This window comes from Camelus dromedarius, chromosome 12, assembly GCF_036321535.1.
Source record: "Camelus dromedarius isolate mCamDro1 chromosome 12, mCamDro1.pat, whole genome shotgun sequence".
Taxonomy (NCBI): Eukaryota; Metazoa; Chordata; class Mammalia; order Artiodactyla; family Camelidae; genus Camelus; species Camelus dromedarius.
The window spans coordinates 15,340,978-15,358,057 of NC_087447.1; the positions used below are offsets into that span (position 1 = coordinate 15,340,978).

At 38.2% G+C, this 17,080-nt stretch overlaps 1 protein-coding gene and 1 non-coding gene across 11 annotated transcripts in view; one reads left to right on the plus strand and one right to left on the minus strand.

The window, feature by feature from the left end:
* The window catches only part of PHF21A (PHD finger protein 21A), a 171,536-nt gene that overhangs the window by 125,081 nt on the left and 29,375 nt on the right, over nt 1–17,080 (plus strand). For 8 of the 10 annotated variants that reach the window (XM_064492410.1, XM_064492411.1, XM_031459729.2 and 5 more), the window contains 3 exons: nt 5,041–5,292; nt 6,511–6,600; nt 9,923–10,216. In XM_064492410.1, the coding sequence (XP_064348480.1) occupies nt 5,041–5,292; nt 6,511–6,600; nt 9,923–10,216 (636 nt within the window). The remainder of the gene's footprint in view (nt 1–5,040; nt 5,293–6,510; nt 6,601–9,922; nt 10,217–17,080) is intronic. The other 2 variants (XM_064492412.1, XM_031459737.2) reach the window with 2 other exon arrangements.
* On the minus strand, nt 13,951–14,054 carry LOC116155530 (U6 spliceosomal RNA). Its single transcript, XR_004139416.1, has one exon. It is a non-coding gene; the product is annotated as a U6 spliceosomal RNA (small nuclear RNA).

Genomic DNA, 17,080 nt, shown 5'->3' on the forward strand with positions numbered 1-17,080 from the left:
TGGGATCTTCTAAAACCTAAGCATGGATACCTCTCACCCACCAACACCATCTTCACTATAGTTTTATATGTAGAGGACAAGATTTTAGTTTACTTGATCATTCACTGTTTATGGACACTGGGCTGGTTCAGATACAATATTTTGCAAATGAAAAACACATTACTTATAAAAATACTGAAGATTACTAAGTCGTTGACATTTATAGAGGTTACTATGTACTGGCACCCTCCTAAGTGCTTTACATGTGTAATGTACGCAGCTCGCACCCCAACCCTAGTAAGGACAGTGTTGTTGTTATTATTGTTATTATCTCTGTTTGTTAGAAAAGAAAAGTAAGGCACAGAGAAATTAAGCAATTACCTAAAATCATATTTGTAGTATATGGTAGAGCCAAGATTTTAACCCCCATATTCTGACTGAGAAAAGCTCTCCTTTTGCTGGTCTTCTATACTGCCACACAATACCAAATGAAAAATAGAAAAGAAAAGAAATCAAATCTCAACATTATATAAAACACCAGAGAAGGAAAATGAGGAATCTCTGTTGTAAATCAGGTAACTAGAGTAGCCTACATCATTTTTATCCTAATCTCCAAGATTAATTGAAAATTAGGCATCCAAACTGACTTTAAGAGCCCTCTGACCAGAATTTATATTTCTTCTAAAAGATTGCCTATCAGTTTACTTTTGTTGGAGTTTTAAATGGAGTTGGATTGGTTGCCCTCTTCCCAAAGTACAGTTTGATCAAAAAGTGTTTGTGTGGAAGGAGTGTGGTATATAATTCATTGTTTCCTGGTATGTGGGAGTTTTCTCTTTTAACCCATGGAAACTTCCTGTTCTAGTGCCATTCCACAGCACACAAATCAGAGAAAATACTCATGTAACACGTACAATAGCTGTTCTCTTCTCTCTGGTAATCTGAGTTCTGTGCTGCTTTGGAGTGGTAACAGGAAGGGCCTAGGGCTGTCCCCAGAACAGTGTTAACGTGGCATCTCTCCATCTGAGAGCCCACCTCATACGCTTAATTGATTTAGCTAAGTGTGTTTTATGTTATTTTGTTTTGTTTAGTGTTAAAAGCCAAAAGATCGCTAGGTTTTGGGGTTTGTTTTTATAGTAAACTGCCAGTAAGTGTTTATTGGGTGCTCTCTGTGTGCTGGCTTCTAGTATACAAAGCGGTAGTAATGATCCCTGCCTAGAATCTGGTATACAATGATACTTATTTTCATTCATTATGTAAATATTCATTGATCCTCTACTATATGCAAGCACTGTGCTAAGCAATGTAGAGGATAAATTCACAAATAAGACAGGGTTTCTGTCTTCAAGAATTCAAAAAAATTTAGAGAAAGAGAGGAAGATATAAACAGCTAACAAAGAAGAATAAATGGAAGTACCACCTAGGAGCTGTGAAATACCAGAGGATGGTAATATTGATTAGAGGGGTCAGTGTGCTTCATAAAGGAGGTGGCTTCTGACCAGGGCCTTGACAGATAAATGAGATTTCAGTGACAGAGCAGAGGGTGAGGAGCATCAAGGTGTAGAGAACAAGGTGAACAGAAGTATAGACCAAAAAAGTAAATGCATGCCCTGGAAGTAGCAAGGAGGCTGATGTGGCTGGAGCATGGATTCCAGGAAATGATGGAGAGGGAGATAAAGCCAGAAAGGAAGGGAAAGGCTAGCTTGTGGAAGCTCTCTGATGTGTGGCAGAGCTTTTGGGGGTCTTGGCAGTTACAGGGAGTCATTAAAGGGTCATGAAGTGAAGGATGAGTGGGAATTTTAATAATATGACATATATTAAATATCTTAAGTCCAGAAAGGATTGACTGTTAATTAGCAATCTGTGTGGGCAGGGAGGAGATGCTAGGAAGAGAAAGTTTTTTATTCCGTATCAAGTGATTAGCATGTACCAAGGCATGGAGGAGTCGGGGACCAGATCCCTTTACTTAGCTAACTCCAACCCAGTCTTGTATGTATATTTTGAAATTTTTCCAATCTACAGAAAAAAACGAAAGAACAGTTGAATACAGGTATACTCTTCAACTTATATTCACAACCCTGTCATTTTTAATGATGTAATGCAAATGTAAAGGAGCATGCAGTTAATAAAACCAAACAAAATAAACCCTTATAGTAAAAAGAGGGGGGTTCTACTGGCAGTTGTTTGATTGTACAACAGTTACCTTCCATTCAAAATTAAATGAGTAGTTTAAAATAGATGTGGAAGTTAATTAGGGCCCATAGTGACAATCCCTCTAAGTTCTGATTTGTACATTGATGGGAGTCAATCTTTTTAAAATCAATACTTCATGCTTTGCAGGTTAAAAAAAAACAATAATAACTTAGCAAAAAAGTAAATAAAAGGATTTTACTCTTACTGCTTCTTGCCAGGTGTTTTCTGCATTAATTTCATGGAATTTGGGTTTTGGGTTTTGTCAAAATGAAAGAACCCCTTCAAGAAATTGGGGAAACTGCTGTCATCTCTTGAAGGTGATCATACTTGCACAGCATCAGTCAGCCAAGGACTAATCACAGCTTCCTTAAAAACAATTGTCTTTATTGTCGGACACCTTTGCTCTCTGTGTCTTCTCTTCCTCCTGCCAGAACAATTCAGAGGTTTTCATTAGGCTTGGATATCAAAATTCTAGATTCTTTTTTGTCATCTAAACTCAAAACTCAAGAGTTTGGTTTATGTTTCCTAATACATAGAATAAGGACCAGACTAAGAGTGAAGATCTAAGCAAAACCTGTGTCAATACCTGGTGTCAGTGAAAGATTAACAAATGTATTCTTCAAAAACTTTTCATTTGTGCATATTGTACCAAGTCTTGTGCTTGTATGTACAGAGTTATGTAGATGCTAGGATACATGTAGTGAAATTAGCTACAACTCAATATTATAAAGTAGAATAAAAATGCTAACCTAAGATGTGAACAAACTTGTTAGGTTTCAGTGTTTTTTTAGTGTTGAAGTTAATGGTAAGTATAGAATTCAGGTGAGTTTGAGATTTTACTCACTTTTTAAGAATAATCACTTTAGGATTATTCAAAATATCGATAATGACTTACCTGAACCAAGGATGTTTCAAACAAAAGTATATTGACCTCTTTTAAAACAGTAACAACATGCACAACTGTTTCTAAAATCCATATTAGTGAATTCTGCTGATTAGAGCTTTTCTTCCATAACCCATAGTGGCACCAGCATTGAACGCCACCTGATGGGACTTGCTCACCACTTCAAAAGTTTTTTGTATTTAAATGTTTTAAATTGAAAGATAGAGCTAATATCACACTGGGTTAAAAACACTTATTAAAAATGGCTGGTAATGTAAAGTCAGTCCTTGCTGCTATACTTCTGTAATGTTTCTGATGATAAATAACATTTAGCTTTCATTTGGTTTTCATCACTGATAGGCAGTTGACAACCTGCTACCTCCTAAAATAAACAATTATCAGTGTTCCCCTTTTACTCCCATTTCACATTTGAGGGCACAGTGGCAAGGAGAATAAAATCCTGTTTTGTTGACTTAGAGGAGAGGAAACAGATTTGGGTGCCTTTAATTACAGGCATCGGTGGATTGCTGATTAGGCTGTGGGATAGATGAGGCCGGATTATTACATTTTTTTGGTTAGAAGAAAAAAAAAGATGTTAAAAGATTAGATAATACATACATGTGTGTATGTGTTTAAGGCGGAAAAATTACCTAGAAGCAAACAACTTAATATACGAGGTCTTGCATAGATGCTGAACTAGACATTCACAAAGCAATCTGTCCAGATCTGTTTTAGGGAGAGTGGGGTCCCTTTCCGTGGTAGAGGGAAGTGCTGTCCAGTAGAACTTTCTGCAGCGTTGGAAATTTCCTCACTGTCCAGTTTGGTAGCCACTAGCCACATGTGGCTGTTGAATGCTTGAAATGTGGCTAGTGTAATTGAGGAACTGATGTTTTCTTTTTTATTTTGTTTTAATTAAATTTAAATACCAGCATGTGGCCAGTAGCTATCAAATTGGACAGTGCAAGTGTAGAGTAAGAAGAAAAAGGTAGAATAATATCAAAATCAGAACCAACGGGTTAGACCAGATCAGTTTTCATGTTCCTGAAATGTCTCTGTCTTGAGTGACTAGTGGCACTGGATAGATGTGTGTGTCATGTAACGAGGTTGTTTATATTCTCTTGTTTTGTAACTGACTCCTTTAATTAACATAAAGCCTAGAAAAATACAGCTTCACAGCCATAGCAGCACTTCTGGAGCATCAGTCTAGTCCTCTCCCCTCAGTTTAGACTCTGATCTGTAAGACTTTTTGAAACCCAGGTGTTTGTTTCTACCTTGTCACATCTTACTGCGTCTTTGATCACTTCTGCAGCAGTTCTCCAGAGAAAAGATTGTAAGTAGTGACTCATATCCCTTTGGTATCAAGAGCCAGTATTTACTATACTAGTTGGTTAATAGGTTTTCCTATGCAGAGTTTGGGATTTACTGTCTTTGAGGCAAAAATTATACTAATTCTCACATGAGTTTCCCTTCCTCCTCTCCAGGGTGACACTCAAAAAAATTAAAAGACACTGTCCTTTTATCCCAGCTTTTGTGTCACAGCAGGCCGATAACCAGAATTATATGGTAGCTTTCTTCATATTGATGAGGTTGTAGCAATTAAGGATAGAGATGGTTTGTACCTCATTGATTTGCAACTTCTACAAAGTTTAAATTAATTGAGAGAAAGCAAAGGATTAGAAAAACCAGAAGAAACAGGTACACTCATATTCTGTATCTGTAAGTCCACCCCTTTCCTTGTTAAAAACCCTGTGCCCATATTAGCCTGTAGTTATTACTAGAACTTGAAGCTAAATTTGAGAACTCTGGCAAACTATAGATTGCCTTTCCCTGTAATAGGAACTGTGCTCTGTGTACACAAAAGAAATGTTGTTATACCAAGAAACTTGACTGATTATGAGAATTATTGCTTTGTTTCATTCTGGAGATGAGCATATTGTTTAGTGGGATCACACTTCAGTGTCCTAATACCTGTTCTCCGTGTCTCCTAGAAGACTGTAACTACAGCTTCTATGATTACCACAAAGACACTACCTCTCGTCTTGAAAGCAGCAACTGCGACCATGCCTGCCTCTGTTGTGGGCCAGAGACCTACCATTGCTATGGTGACCGCCATCAACAGTCAGAAGGCTGTGCTCAGCACTGATGTGCAGAACACACCAGTCAACCTCCAGACGTCTAGTAAGGTCACTGGGCCTGGGGCAGAGGCTGTCCAAATTGTGGCAAAAAACACAGTCACTCTGGTAAGCCAGCAGCTGCTACTCATGTGTGCTCACATGAGAGGGTTCAGGATATGCATTTGTAGAGTATATCCATTTTATGCTTCTGCTGGATTTTCTAGTCTCCCTCACTCTCCTACTATACCAAATTCTCCTTTGGGGCTGACAAGGGAACATGGCATTCCTACTGTCTATTCAAGTAACTATAGAGGTGTCCTGACACCAAGGACCAAAACTCTTTCAGGCATTATCTGAGGTCAAAGTATGACTTGACTTGAGGGGGAAATGTCCTTCACAGAGGCATTCACACTGTTTTCACATATCTCTCCCCCATCTTATCCACAGTCATTCCTGTGAAACTTGAGTGCTTAAGCTCTCTGGTGCTATATTACTAATTTGGGGAAAACACTCTGCTGAATTCTTTTAGTTTGCTGTTCCTTGAAATTGCACCCAGGAAGTACTGGAGTTAGTTGGGACACTTTAAAAATATTCCAGAAACTCACAAATTAACAGTGTTCATGTCTAAGGTCTATCAGAAAAAAGATCCCAGAAGGAAGAAGTACTTGAACAAAAATCATTCTTGAAATTTCTAGGGTAAAACCATCTAGAAGCTGATGTTCTCAGAAGCTTGGGGATAATATATCCAAATTGTGGTTTAAACATACGCTCCTAAGATGGAAGCTAAGAGCTCTTGGTAGCTTTTAAATAATGACTAGTGGTGAGTGAAACTAGAGAGCATTAAAATGAAGCTTACTACTTACCCAGGAATCTTTAGAGAAGTAACCAGACAACTCAGCCAGACACTGAGAGTTAGGAAATTCTCTCTAGGAACAAAGCCATTCACTGTTAGATAAAGCTCCTGTATTAGGAAATAGCCCATTTGTTCTAGGCAGCAAGTTTGATTTTTACGTTGAATCCAGTCTTGACTTTTAAAATGCCTGAGTGCAGGAGTTCATGAGTGTCAAAGGAAGTTGTCTAAGATTGCTGAGCCTGCTGTGTTCTACATTAGGTGAATAAGGAAACCGAAATGTGGTTGGTTCACATGGGGTAAGGCATGCAAGTGGGAGAGTAAAACAGTTTCGTAGGTAGTATTCATTCAGATGATTAATTCTACAATGAAAGCTTATAGAAAATATTGTCTGATCCAGAGAATAATGATACTGAAAATACTTTAAGAATGCCTAGCTTTGATACTGAATAATTATTGTCCTCTCTGATTTAGTTATCTTTCTCATTTTTTAGCAGGTTCAGGCAACACCTCCTCAGCCCATCAAAGTACCACAGTTTATCCCCCCTCCTAGACTCACTCCACGTCCGAACTTTCTTCCACAGGTGAGTAAATGAATGACAAGCCCAGTGATGGGTCAGGTGGGACAGAAATCCTCGTGGGCCCTTTCTGAGCAGCCTGTGATGCACTTGTCAGCTCATCTGTCAGATCCCACTTAGCTAAATATTCTAGCTGCTGATCTCTGTACTATGAAGAAGCTTGTTTTATCATCTGGGTTTCTTAGCAGTGACCAAAGAAGTAAGAAAAAGGAAAATTTCCTAAATTTAAAATAATTAAGATAACACCATTTTAAACCTTATAATGTTAACTTACTGGACGAATTTAGCCAAAACTGCCTGCCAGTGAGGAAGGAATGTAGTTATCACTTTTTTCCCCCACTATATGCCAAAGAGAGTAAGGAAGGAAAAATAGCCAAACTAACCATTGAAAGGTACTCAGTTCTGCTCTGGAAAGTGATGGCATTGAGCATCATACTTAAACCCAAAGCCTTGTTGATTAAGATTTACACTAGGAAACTGCACAGGGAACTTTCTACCTAGGCTCAAGCAACTCTGCCTGCCCATATTCTCCTGAGTGTATTCTTCCATCAGTTGGGCTGAACTCACCATTCTCATGGCAGAATGTCAGGATTGCCCGAGTCTGGACCTTGAGGGGAGTTGACTTGCCTGGTAGAAAGGTTGGGATTTCCTATCTGAGGCCCCAGCTTTCAGGCAAATAGAGAAGGGAAAAGAAGTTTGGGACCAAAAGTGATTTTTGAATTGCCTCTGGAGATGGAATGGACAGTGCTAACATGATACAAGAGTATTTTGATTGTTCATCAGATAAATCTTTAGTACCTTAGCTATGAGAAGGTTATGCAGTTTTCAGGAGAGTTCTTTGCCTCCTAGAGCTTCAGACACATGTACAGGCAATTATCATGTCCATTATGGGAAGTACTTTGTGGTCTGAGAACACTTGGGAAGGACACCCAACTCATTCTTAAAAGTTATTACAGAAAGTTTCCTTGAAAGATTGACATTCAGTCTTAGACCCAAAATCCCAGTGAAGTTAACCTGAGAGAATTTTGGAGGAAGAAAAAAAAAGTCCCAGGCAGAGGGCAGAACATATATGCAAGTCCAGGGTGGAGAGATGCATGTAAGCTTAAGAACCAAAGGTGATTTCATGTGGCTGAGCACAGGAGTAAGAGCTGAGGCTGGAGAAGCCCATTGGGCCAGAGCCTTTGGAACCTTGTAGGATACATAGGAATTGGACCCTTTTCCTAGGAACAGTGGAGATCCATTAAATTATTTTCAAACAAGTATTGGACGTGATCAGATTTTTGTTTTAGAAAATTCCCTCTTAACCACTGCATGGAGAATAGTTAGGAGATTGTCAGGACTGGCAGGAAGGACAGTTAGGACGTTGTCAGCAGTAACAGTGCACTAGGTACTTTATGAGGGTTATCTATTTTAATCCTCACAACAACCCTGTGAAAGCAGATACTGCTCTTTTTTAGATGAGGAATCTAAGGTTTAGTCTGTGTTTTTCAAATGATGGGTCATGACCCATTAGTAGGCTGTGAAATTAATTTAGTGGATTGTAAGCAGAGTTCTTAAACAAAATAAGCAAAATAGAATAGGAAATACTAGAGTACATAACACGTAAGTATTGTCTCATGAAGTTATAGAGGAATAGATACATATCTGTATGTGAGTACTGGTTATGGTGTGAATTGTATTCCCTGTTATGTGTCTGCAGCAACCACTGCAAGGTTGTCTTAGGTGCAGCTAAATATTCAGACTCACAAGACTGTTAAGGGCCACACTTGACACCAGCCTGCTTGGAATGATATAGGACAGAAACTAGAGCTTGACAGCAAGACAGCATCAGACATTTTTCTTCAGTGGGAGACCCTATAGTGTCCATATGGCAGTGTCTACAGCTGTCCAGGGATAGCTCAGGTACAGGGAAATGAGATCTTTATCAGGAAAGTGGGAGAGCCACCCTCGCACAGAAGCCTTATGCCTCACAGGAGCCCAACAGATCTTTTAACAACTGCATAGGCATGGCTTTTAAAGTCCCTGCAGTGGACGTGCCCAGTTATGAGTCACCCCACTTTAGGAAGTCCAAAGCATGGTGTCTCATCAAATATTTTTAATTCTCCCCACTGAGATTTGATTTAGCAATAAGGGGTCATTTTTACCATAGGCAGTGTTGCCTGCTAACATAGTTGACATTCTTGCTCTTACTAGGTTTCCAGGGGTATACATCTGGAGAGTTAACTGAAGGTCAGACCCTTATGCATAGGATAAAGGATTTTGCCCACAGGTTCACAGTTTAGAAAGTTTGAAAAATACTGGCTTCAAGAGATCAGGTATGTTATCTGAGGTTACACAACTAAGTGGTAGAACCAGGATTTGAACACAGGCAAGGCTGACCCCATGTGTTTAATCACAGTTTTCTGCCACTGTTTCAGTAAGCCAGACACAAGCTAGAGTAGTGGCAATGAGGATAGAAAGCAGACATATTTGAGAAGGATTTAGGAAGAAGAGGTAGAGTAGGAAGCATTAGGAATGATTCTGGAGTTTATTTAGTAAGAAAAGGCCATTTACTGAGATGATGATTGTAGGAAGAAGAAAGGGTTGGAGGAAGAAGTTGATGAGTTTCAGACATGCTGATTTTGAACTTCTTGTGAAATTTCCAAGTAGATATGTCTAACAGGCAGTTGAATGTATGATTCTGAAGTTCAGGAAATATCGGTCCTGAGATATAAGCATGGAAGTCTTTAGTACTGGATGGTAATTGAAGCCATAGGATGGGTGAGAGCTCCCAAGAGGAGTGAGGACATTGGAAAGAAAAGGGATTCCAGGGCAAAATCCTGAGAAATACTTACATTTTGGATTGGGCAGAGGTAGAGGAATCTACAAAGGAGATTTAGAGAAGGAGTGGCCAAAAATGAAGAGTTAGAGGACCAGAAATGGGGGTGAACTGAAGCTGTGGATAGGAAGATATTCAGAATACGTATTAAGGCCATTGGCAGCATTATTGCCATGTTGGGCACAAGTTCTGGGTGGGACCAGTCCCTGGATTAGGCATTTGACCTCAGCCTGAAGAGGCAGCATGGTATAGGACAGGGAGCTAAGGTTTGGAATAAGAATAACTGCATTCTAGGGTAGCATTTGGATCGTCTTAAGAGCTGATGCATCTTTTATAAGATTATTTATCCTGAGAGCTATAGAATTAATAATACCAAAATGAATATTAATAAGTATTTGTACTGAATACCACTTCACATATATAGTATAGAAGATCTGACAATGTCTAAGACTTAAATAGGACTTGAGAATTACCTTTAAGTAATATGATAATTGTTTTCTTTCTTCATAGGTTCGACCCAAGCCTGTGGCCCAGAATAACATTCCTATTGCCCCAGCACCTCCTCCCATGCTTGCAGCTCCTCAGCTTATCCAGAGGCCCGTCATGCTGACCAAGTTCACCCCCACAACCCTCCCTACCTCCCAGAATTCCATCCACCCCGTCCGTGTCGTCAATGGGCAGACTGCAACCATAGCCAAAACGTTCCCCATGGCCCAGCTCACCAGCATTGTGATAGCTACTCCAGGGACCAGACTCGCTGGACCTCAAACTGTACAGCTTAGCAAGCCAAGCCTTGAAAAACAGGTACAGACAGAGCATGCACCTGCTACGGGCAGTAGCTTTGCCATTGAGGCTGCGTGGTCTGTAAGGATCTTATATTCTCAAGGGCTCCTTATCTCAGCACCATTATCTACCGCTTTTCCTGTGATAATTTATTCACAGTGCAAAAGGACCATTCTTACTGAAGAAAGTTGGGTTGCTTTACCCTTATAGATGGGTTTAGATTCCTGTGTAAGTGAGCTCCCCCTGCTGGTTCTGAAGCAGAAATTCACAGATGGATTCCACTACCCTCAGTCAAGAAGCACAGATGAGATAGTAAACAGAAGATGCCACATTAGTTTCGGCCCAGTAAGAACCCAGATGAAGATATCACTGAAAGTCAGGAAGGATAAACAAAACAAGGAAAGGGATTTCATTTCAAAGATGTTCCCTGGTTATTACAGACAATGAAGAGCCAATGAAAAAAAGTTAAGATTTTTAAAATGCATTCTTTTAACTCTATAGAGGATGCAGACATTATAGCTCAAATATTGAAGCCTTTCATTTATATTTCTAAAATCAGATTTTTTTCTTTTAAAAATATAAAGCTATAGAAATACAGGTAGCCTCCAAAAAGGTTTCTTAAGTATTCTGTGACAGAAAGAGTTCTGAAAACAGGAAAAAGAATGTATAGGCGGTCACCATACTCTTTCTATTTAAAGAAACATCAGTGACAATAAAGAATTTTGCAAAGAAAAGCATCTCTTTCAAGAAAGTTGCTTTAAAAAGTCATTGACTTATTTCTAATCACTTGGGCTTGAGTCCTCATTCATCTGAAAATAGTCTCTGGTGATCCTGAATCTTCTGCTTCTGGGTGGCTAACCATGATTCATTGAGGCTGGCCAGATTGTGGGGAATGAGAAGGCTTCCTGCTGCCTTGGCCTTCTTGAACAGAGGAAACTTATGCATAGAACACCACCTTTCTACCCAGGCAGCTCATGAATGCAGCCAAGCTTGCACTAAGAAGCTGGGTACCAAAATCTTGCACTCAGGAAATAGAATGGAGAACACATCTCTATTCCTGGGGCACCTACTTGAACCCCAGGAAATGCTTGGAGGAACATTCAAAAATAAGTTACTTTCATGTATTTTAGATCAGAAGTTTTCAAATTTATTATCAGCAGAACTTCAATATTAAAATATTGAAAGTGAAATTCTTAAGCCTTAGGAGTTTGGGTGGGGACATGTTTGGAGACCACCTGCCCTTATGTCCTGTGTTGGCTCTCAGAGGACCTCTGAGGAGCCTTAGACTTGTAAAGAGTGGTTTTCAAACACTGTATTCAATTACTAAATACTATTTTTCTTTTTTGATAAAGATAATTTTAGGAGATAAAAATCTTTTCAGTTTCATTTCATTTTTACATTATTTTTTCTGTTTCAAAGATGATACATACTCATTGTAAGAGAAAATTCAAATGTTACAGAAATCATATATTGTAGAGCGTGCATCCCCTCATCTATGAAGAGAGTAAACTTCCCCCATAATTTTACCCCTCAGAAAGTTACTCCACATATTTTCTATGCACATACTAACCTTTTTAAGGTAAAAGGCAAAATCAAACCATATATTATTTTGTAACTTGCTTTTTTCTTACTAGATCTTGAATATCTTTTCATGTCCTGGCCTTACATACTAATAGAGCTTTTCATTTTAATTATAACATCATAAAAAGGTACCCATAAATTCTTAAAAATTATTAAAAAGTTATTTTCTAGCAGTGAACTCCATGGTCTCTCTTCTTGTTGATCTAATAGAGTAACGCAATCATTGCTGTTTAGTTTAGCAGGCCACGTGGACTAGCAGTCTTGCAGGTTACCAAGCTCAGTCAGCAAGGATTCTCTTTAGACTGGACTCCCTTTTCAGAATTCTTTTACTTCAGATCTTTCTACTATCCTTTTTTTTCACATTTAATTTCCAGTATCTCATTGATAGCCATTAAGAGATCTCATAATTGGGCAATATGTAGCCATGGAAGTACCACTTACAGCCTGCGCATAGTTACCATAACCTGTGTCTAACATTCTCTCTGTGACCAGGCTCGATGGTTCTTTTCTGCTTCCGACTCTTTTCTTGGGGGTGATAACATCCATTTATCAAAAGGTGTCGATCATGTGCCAGCTGCTGTGCCACACGTGTTGTCTAATACACGAGTGTGTAAGTCAAAGCCAGTACCCTCACACAGCTCAGTCTGCAGTGCCTTTGGAGCAGGCACTGTGGCTCTTCTCTGGGGGAGAAAGCATGGAAGGTTGTGTAGTTTCGGAGGCCTCTCCACGTTAGTACAGGAGAGGGAGAGGCAGTGTCAGCTGTGACAGTGGTGGTCTCACTTCTCCTTCCCCCACCAGGCATCCCCAACTTCCTTATCTACCTCAGAGAAGAGAGCCCCTGTCTTACCCCTTATTAGAAGCCTTATTACATTGTGGCTAAGAAAATGAGTGGTAGCGTTTAAAGAGCTTTGGGGCCAGAACCATATTTAAGGCAGAAAAGTAGATAAAACCAGACAAACTTATGTTATGGCCCCCACACTGCCTCCATTTTTGTCTTTGTCCTCTCTGGCACTCTAGGAAATGGGGCTAAACACCTTTTGATGATGAAATGATATAAAGCGTTTAAAGTCCGTTAGACTGTACCTGATGCAGTTAATTCTCAGGAATTATATTCATTTTTTACATCCCGCCCCACCCCCTGCAATAAAGACCTCTGTGTATGTCCCCAAGGCTAAGCTACTTGAGAAATCCTAGGTTCTATGGAAAAATTTGTCAGCTTGTCACCCATTCCCCTACTTCCATGTATCTCTTGTATAGGAACCTACACAGTATCCTCTTAAAAAAAAGAGTACTTCCAAGTTGTGAATAGTACCCAGTGTATTATCCTCAGATCCTGGTCTTCCCTCTTAGGAAACTTGAGCTGGTGACTCTTCGCGCTCCATTTTAATACTGGTTCTATAGTAGGGAAAATGGAGCCAAGTGACCAAATGATGGACTTTGCTTTGCCCTCAATCCAAAATTTTTTAACCTTGATTGATGAAACTATTTGGATATTTTTTAAATTTGCAAGTGCCTAATTTTGATTATACGTGCAGCTCAGCCTCAGAAGATGAATATTGAATTCAAGGTATAAATGGCTAACTTAGTTCTTGTCTTATCCAGTTTTTGGTTTCTAACTTTATAAAACCAAAAAAGAACAGGATTTGCAAATTTATACAGGTGCAGAGTAGGAAATATAAATGAATAAAGCAGACTTAGAGTAAACAAGTGGGTTTTTTTTCACTTTCAATGGGAACATGAGTACAAGAGATATGCCACTTTTATTCTTAATTTGTCTTTGAAGTAGTAAGACAAGCATGATAAAATTGACAATTTGGCCTTGGTGTCAAGAAAATAATAAAAAGTGGAAGAGACTGTGGTAAACTGCAAAGTAATGTACTCCATCTCAAGGAGGCAGCTACTTTTTGACAATAGCCAATTTTTTTTAAATTGAAGTATAGTTGATTTACAGTGTTGTGTTAGTTTCTGGTGTGCAGCATATTGATTCAGTTATACATATATATATATTTGTCTTTTCATGTTTATCATTATAGGTTATTACAAAATAATGAATATAGCTCCCTGTGCTAAACAGTAGGACCTTGTTATTTATCTATTTTGCGTATAGTAGTATCTGCAAATCCCAGACTCCTAATTTATCCTCCTCCCACCCAAACCATCCCCCACCATAACCAAAAAATAAGGAACGCTTCATGAATTTGCATGTCATTCTTGCACAGGGGCCATGCTAATCTTCTCTGTATTCCAATTATAGCATATGTGCTGCCAAAGCAAACACATTTGTGTCATATTTTATATTCTGTTATTTTAGGTATGTCATATTGTATGGTATTTGTCTTTCTCTTCCTGACTTACTTCACTTAGTGTGATAATCTCTAAGTCCATCCATGTTGCTGCAAATGGCATTATTTCATTCCTTTTTATGGCTGAGTAGTATTCCATCATGTATATACACCACATCTTCTTTATCCATTCATCTGTCGATGGACATTCTGTAGGTTGCTGACATGTCTTGGCTGTTGTAAATAGTGCTGGTGTGAACATTGGAGTGCATGTATCTTTTTGAATTAAAGTTTTCTCCAGATATATGCCCAGAAGTGGGATTCCTGGATCATTTGGCAACTCTATTCTTAGTTAAGGAACCTCCATACTGCTCTCCATAGAGGCTGCACCACCAATTTACATTCCCACCAACAGTGTAGGAGGGTTCCCTTTTCTCCACACCCTCTCCATCATGTTATTTGTAGACTTTTTAATGATGGTCATTCTGACCAGTGTGAGGTGGTACCTCATTGTAGTTTTGATTTGCATTTCTCTAATAATTAGTGATGTTGGACATCTTTTCATGTGCCTATTGGCCATCTGTATGTCTTTTTTTGAGAAATGTCTGTTTAGATCTTCTGCCCACTTTTTGATTGGATTGTTTGTCTTTTTGTTACTGACTTGTATGAGCTTTTTGTATATTTTGGAAATTAAGCCTTTGTCAGTCATATCATTTGCAAATATTTTCTCCAGATTTGTGGGTTGTCTTTTCCTTTTGTTGATGGTTTCCTTTGCTGTGCAAAAGTTTGTAAGTTTGGTTAGGTCTCATTTGTTTACTTTTGCTTTTATTTCTATTGTTTCGGGAGACTGACCTAAGAAAACATTCCTACAATTTATGTCAGAGAGTGTTTTATGTTCTCTTCTAGGAGTTTCATGGTGTAATATCTTATATTTAAATCTTTAAGCCATTTTGAGTTTGTGTATGGTGTGAGAGTGTATTCTAACTTCATTAATTTACATGCAGCTCTCCAGCTTTCCCAACACCACTTGCTGAAGAGACTGTCTTCTCCGTTGTATATTCTTGCCTCCTTTGTCAAAGATTAATTGACTATAGGTGTGTGGCTTTATTTCTGGGCTCCCTATTCTATTTCACTGATCCATACATCTGTTTTTGTGCCAGTACCATGCAGATTTGATTACTGTAAGCTTTTAGTATTATCTGAAGTCTAGGAGAGTTATGCCTCCAGTTTTGTTCTTTTTCCTCAGAAAAGAGTTGCTTTGGCAATTCCAGGTCTTCCATGGTTCCATATAAATTTTAGGCTTATTTGTTCTAGTCCTGTGAGAAAACATCATGGGTAATTTGATAGGGATTGCAGTTAAATCTGTAGATCACTTTGGGTAGTATGGCTATTTTAACAATGTTAATTCTTTCAGTCTAAGAGCATGGGATATTATTCCAGTTCTTTGAATCATCTTCAGTTTCCTTTATCAGTGTTTTGCAGTTCTCAGCATATAAGTCTGTCACCTCTTTGGTCAGGTTTATTCCTTTTTTTTTTTTTTTTTTATGTGATTTTAAAATGGATTTTTTTTTTTCTTTCCCTTTCTGATACTTCATTGTTAGTGTAAAGAAATGCAACAGATTTCTATATGTTAATCTTGTATCCTGCTGCCTGGCTGAATTCATTTATCAGCTCTAGTAGTTTTTGTGTTGAGTCTTTAGAGTTTTCTATATATAGTGTATCATGTCATCTGCATATAATGACAATTTTACCTGTTCTCTTCCAATTTGGATAACTTTTATTTCTTTTTCTTGTCTGATTGCTGTGACTAGGACTTCCAATACTATGTTGAATAGAAGTGGTGAGAGTAGGCATCCTTGCCTTGTTCCAGATTTTAGTGGGAAGACTTTTAAGCTTTTCACTGTTGAGGAATATATTGGCTGTGGGTTTGTCATAAATAGCTTTTATTATGTTGAGATGTTTACTCTTACGCACTTTGGTAAGAATTTTTATCATGATTGGATGTTGAATTTTATTAAATGCTTTTTCTACATCTTGACAATAGTCAATTTTTATCAGATGAAAACTTTTTAAAGAAAAGCCAGAAATCCAGAGATTTTGAGATATATTTTTTGAGATTTAACAAAAAGTACTGGTAACTGTTTAAACACCACATAGGCAAAAATAACATCTGCAACACAGCCTTACCTCTGGTCTGGATAATGGTTTATAATCTCTGATAGAGACCAAACTTTTAGCTTAATCTTTTTTGTTTGTTTCCCAACCTAATTGTTTTCTCAATTGAGGTGAAATTCATATCACATCAAATTAACCATGTTAAAGTAAAGAACTCAGTGACATTAGATAGTTTTATAATGTTGTACAACTACCACCTCTATCTAGTTCCAAAACATTTTTATTACCCCAAAATAAAACTCAGTACTCATTAAGTAGTTACTCCTTCTTTGCTCCTCCCCTCCCTCTGGCAATCACCAGTCTGCTTTCTGTCTCTATAAATTTACCTATTCTGAATATTTCATATGGATGGAATCATATAATATGTGACTTTTTGTGTCTGGCTTCTTTACTTAGCATGATGTTTTTCATATTTATCCACCTTGTAACATGTATTGGTACTTCATTCCTTTTTAAATAGCCAAATGTATTCCGTTTGTATGTATGTATCACAATTTGTTTATCCATTCTTCCATTTATAGACATTTGGGTTATTTTCACCTTTTGGCTATTAGGAATAGTGTTGCTATCAATATTCATGAACTAGTATTTGTCTGAGTACCTGTTTCCCATTCTTTGAGGTATATAACTGACAGAGGGATTGCTAGATTATATGGTAGTTCTGTGTTTAACTTTTTGAGGAACTGTCAAACTGTTTTCCACAGCAACTGAATCGATTTATATTCCCACCAACAAGGTATGAATATTCCATTTTCTCCACCTCCTTGCCAACACTCAGTATTATCCTTTAAAAAAAAAAATTATAGCCATCTGAGTGTGTGTGAAGTGGTATCACATTGTGATTTTG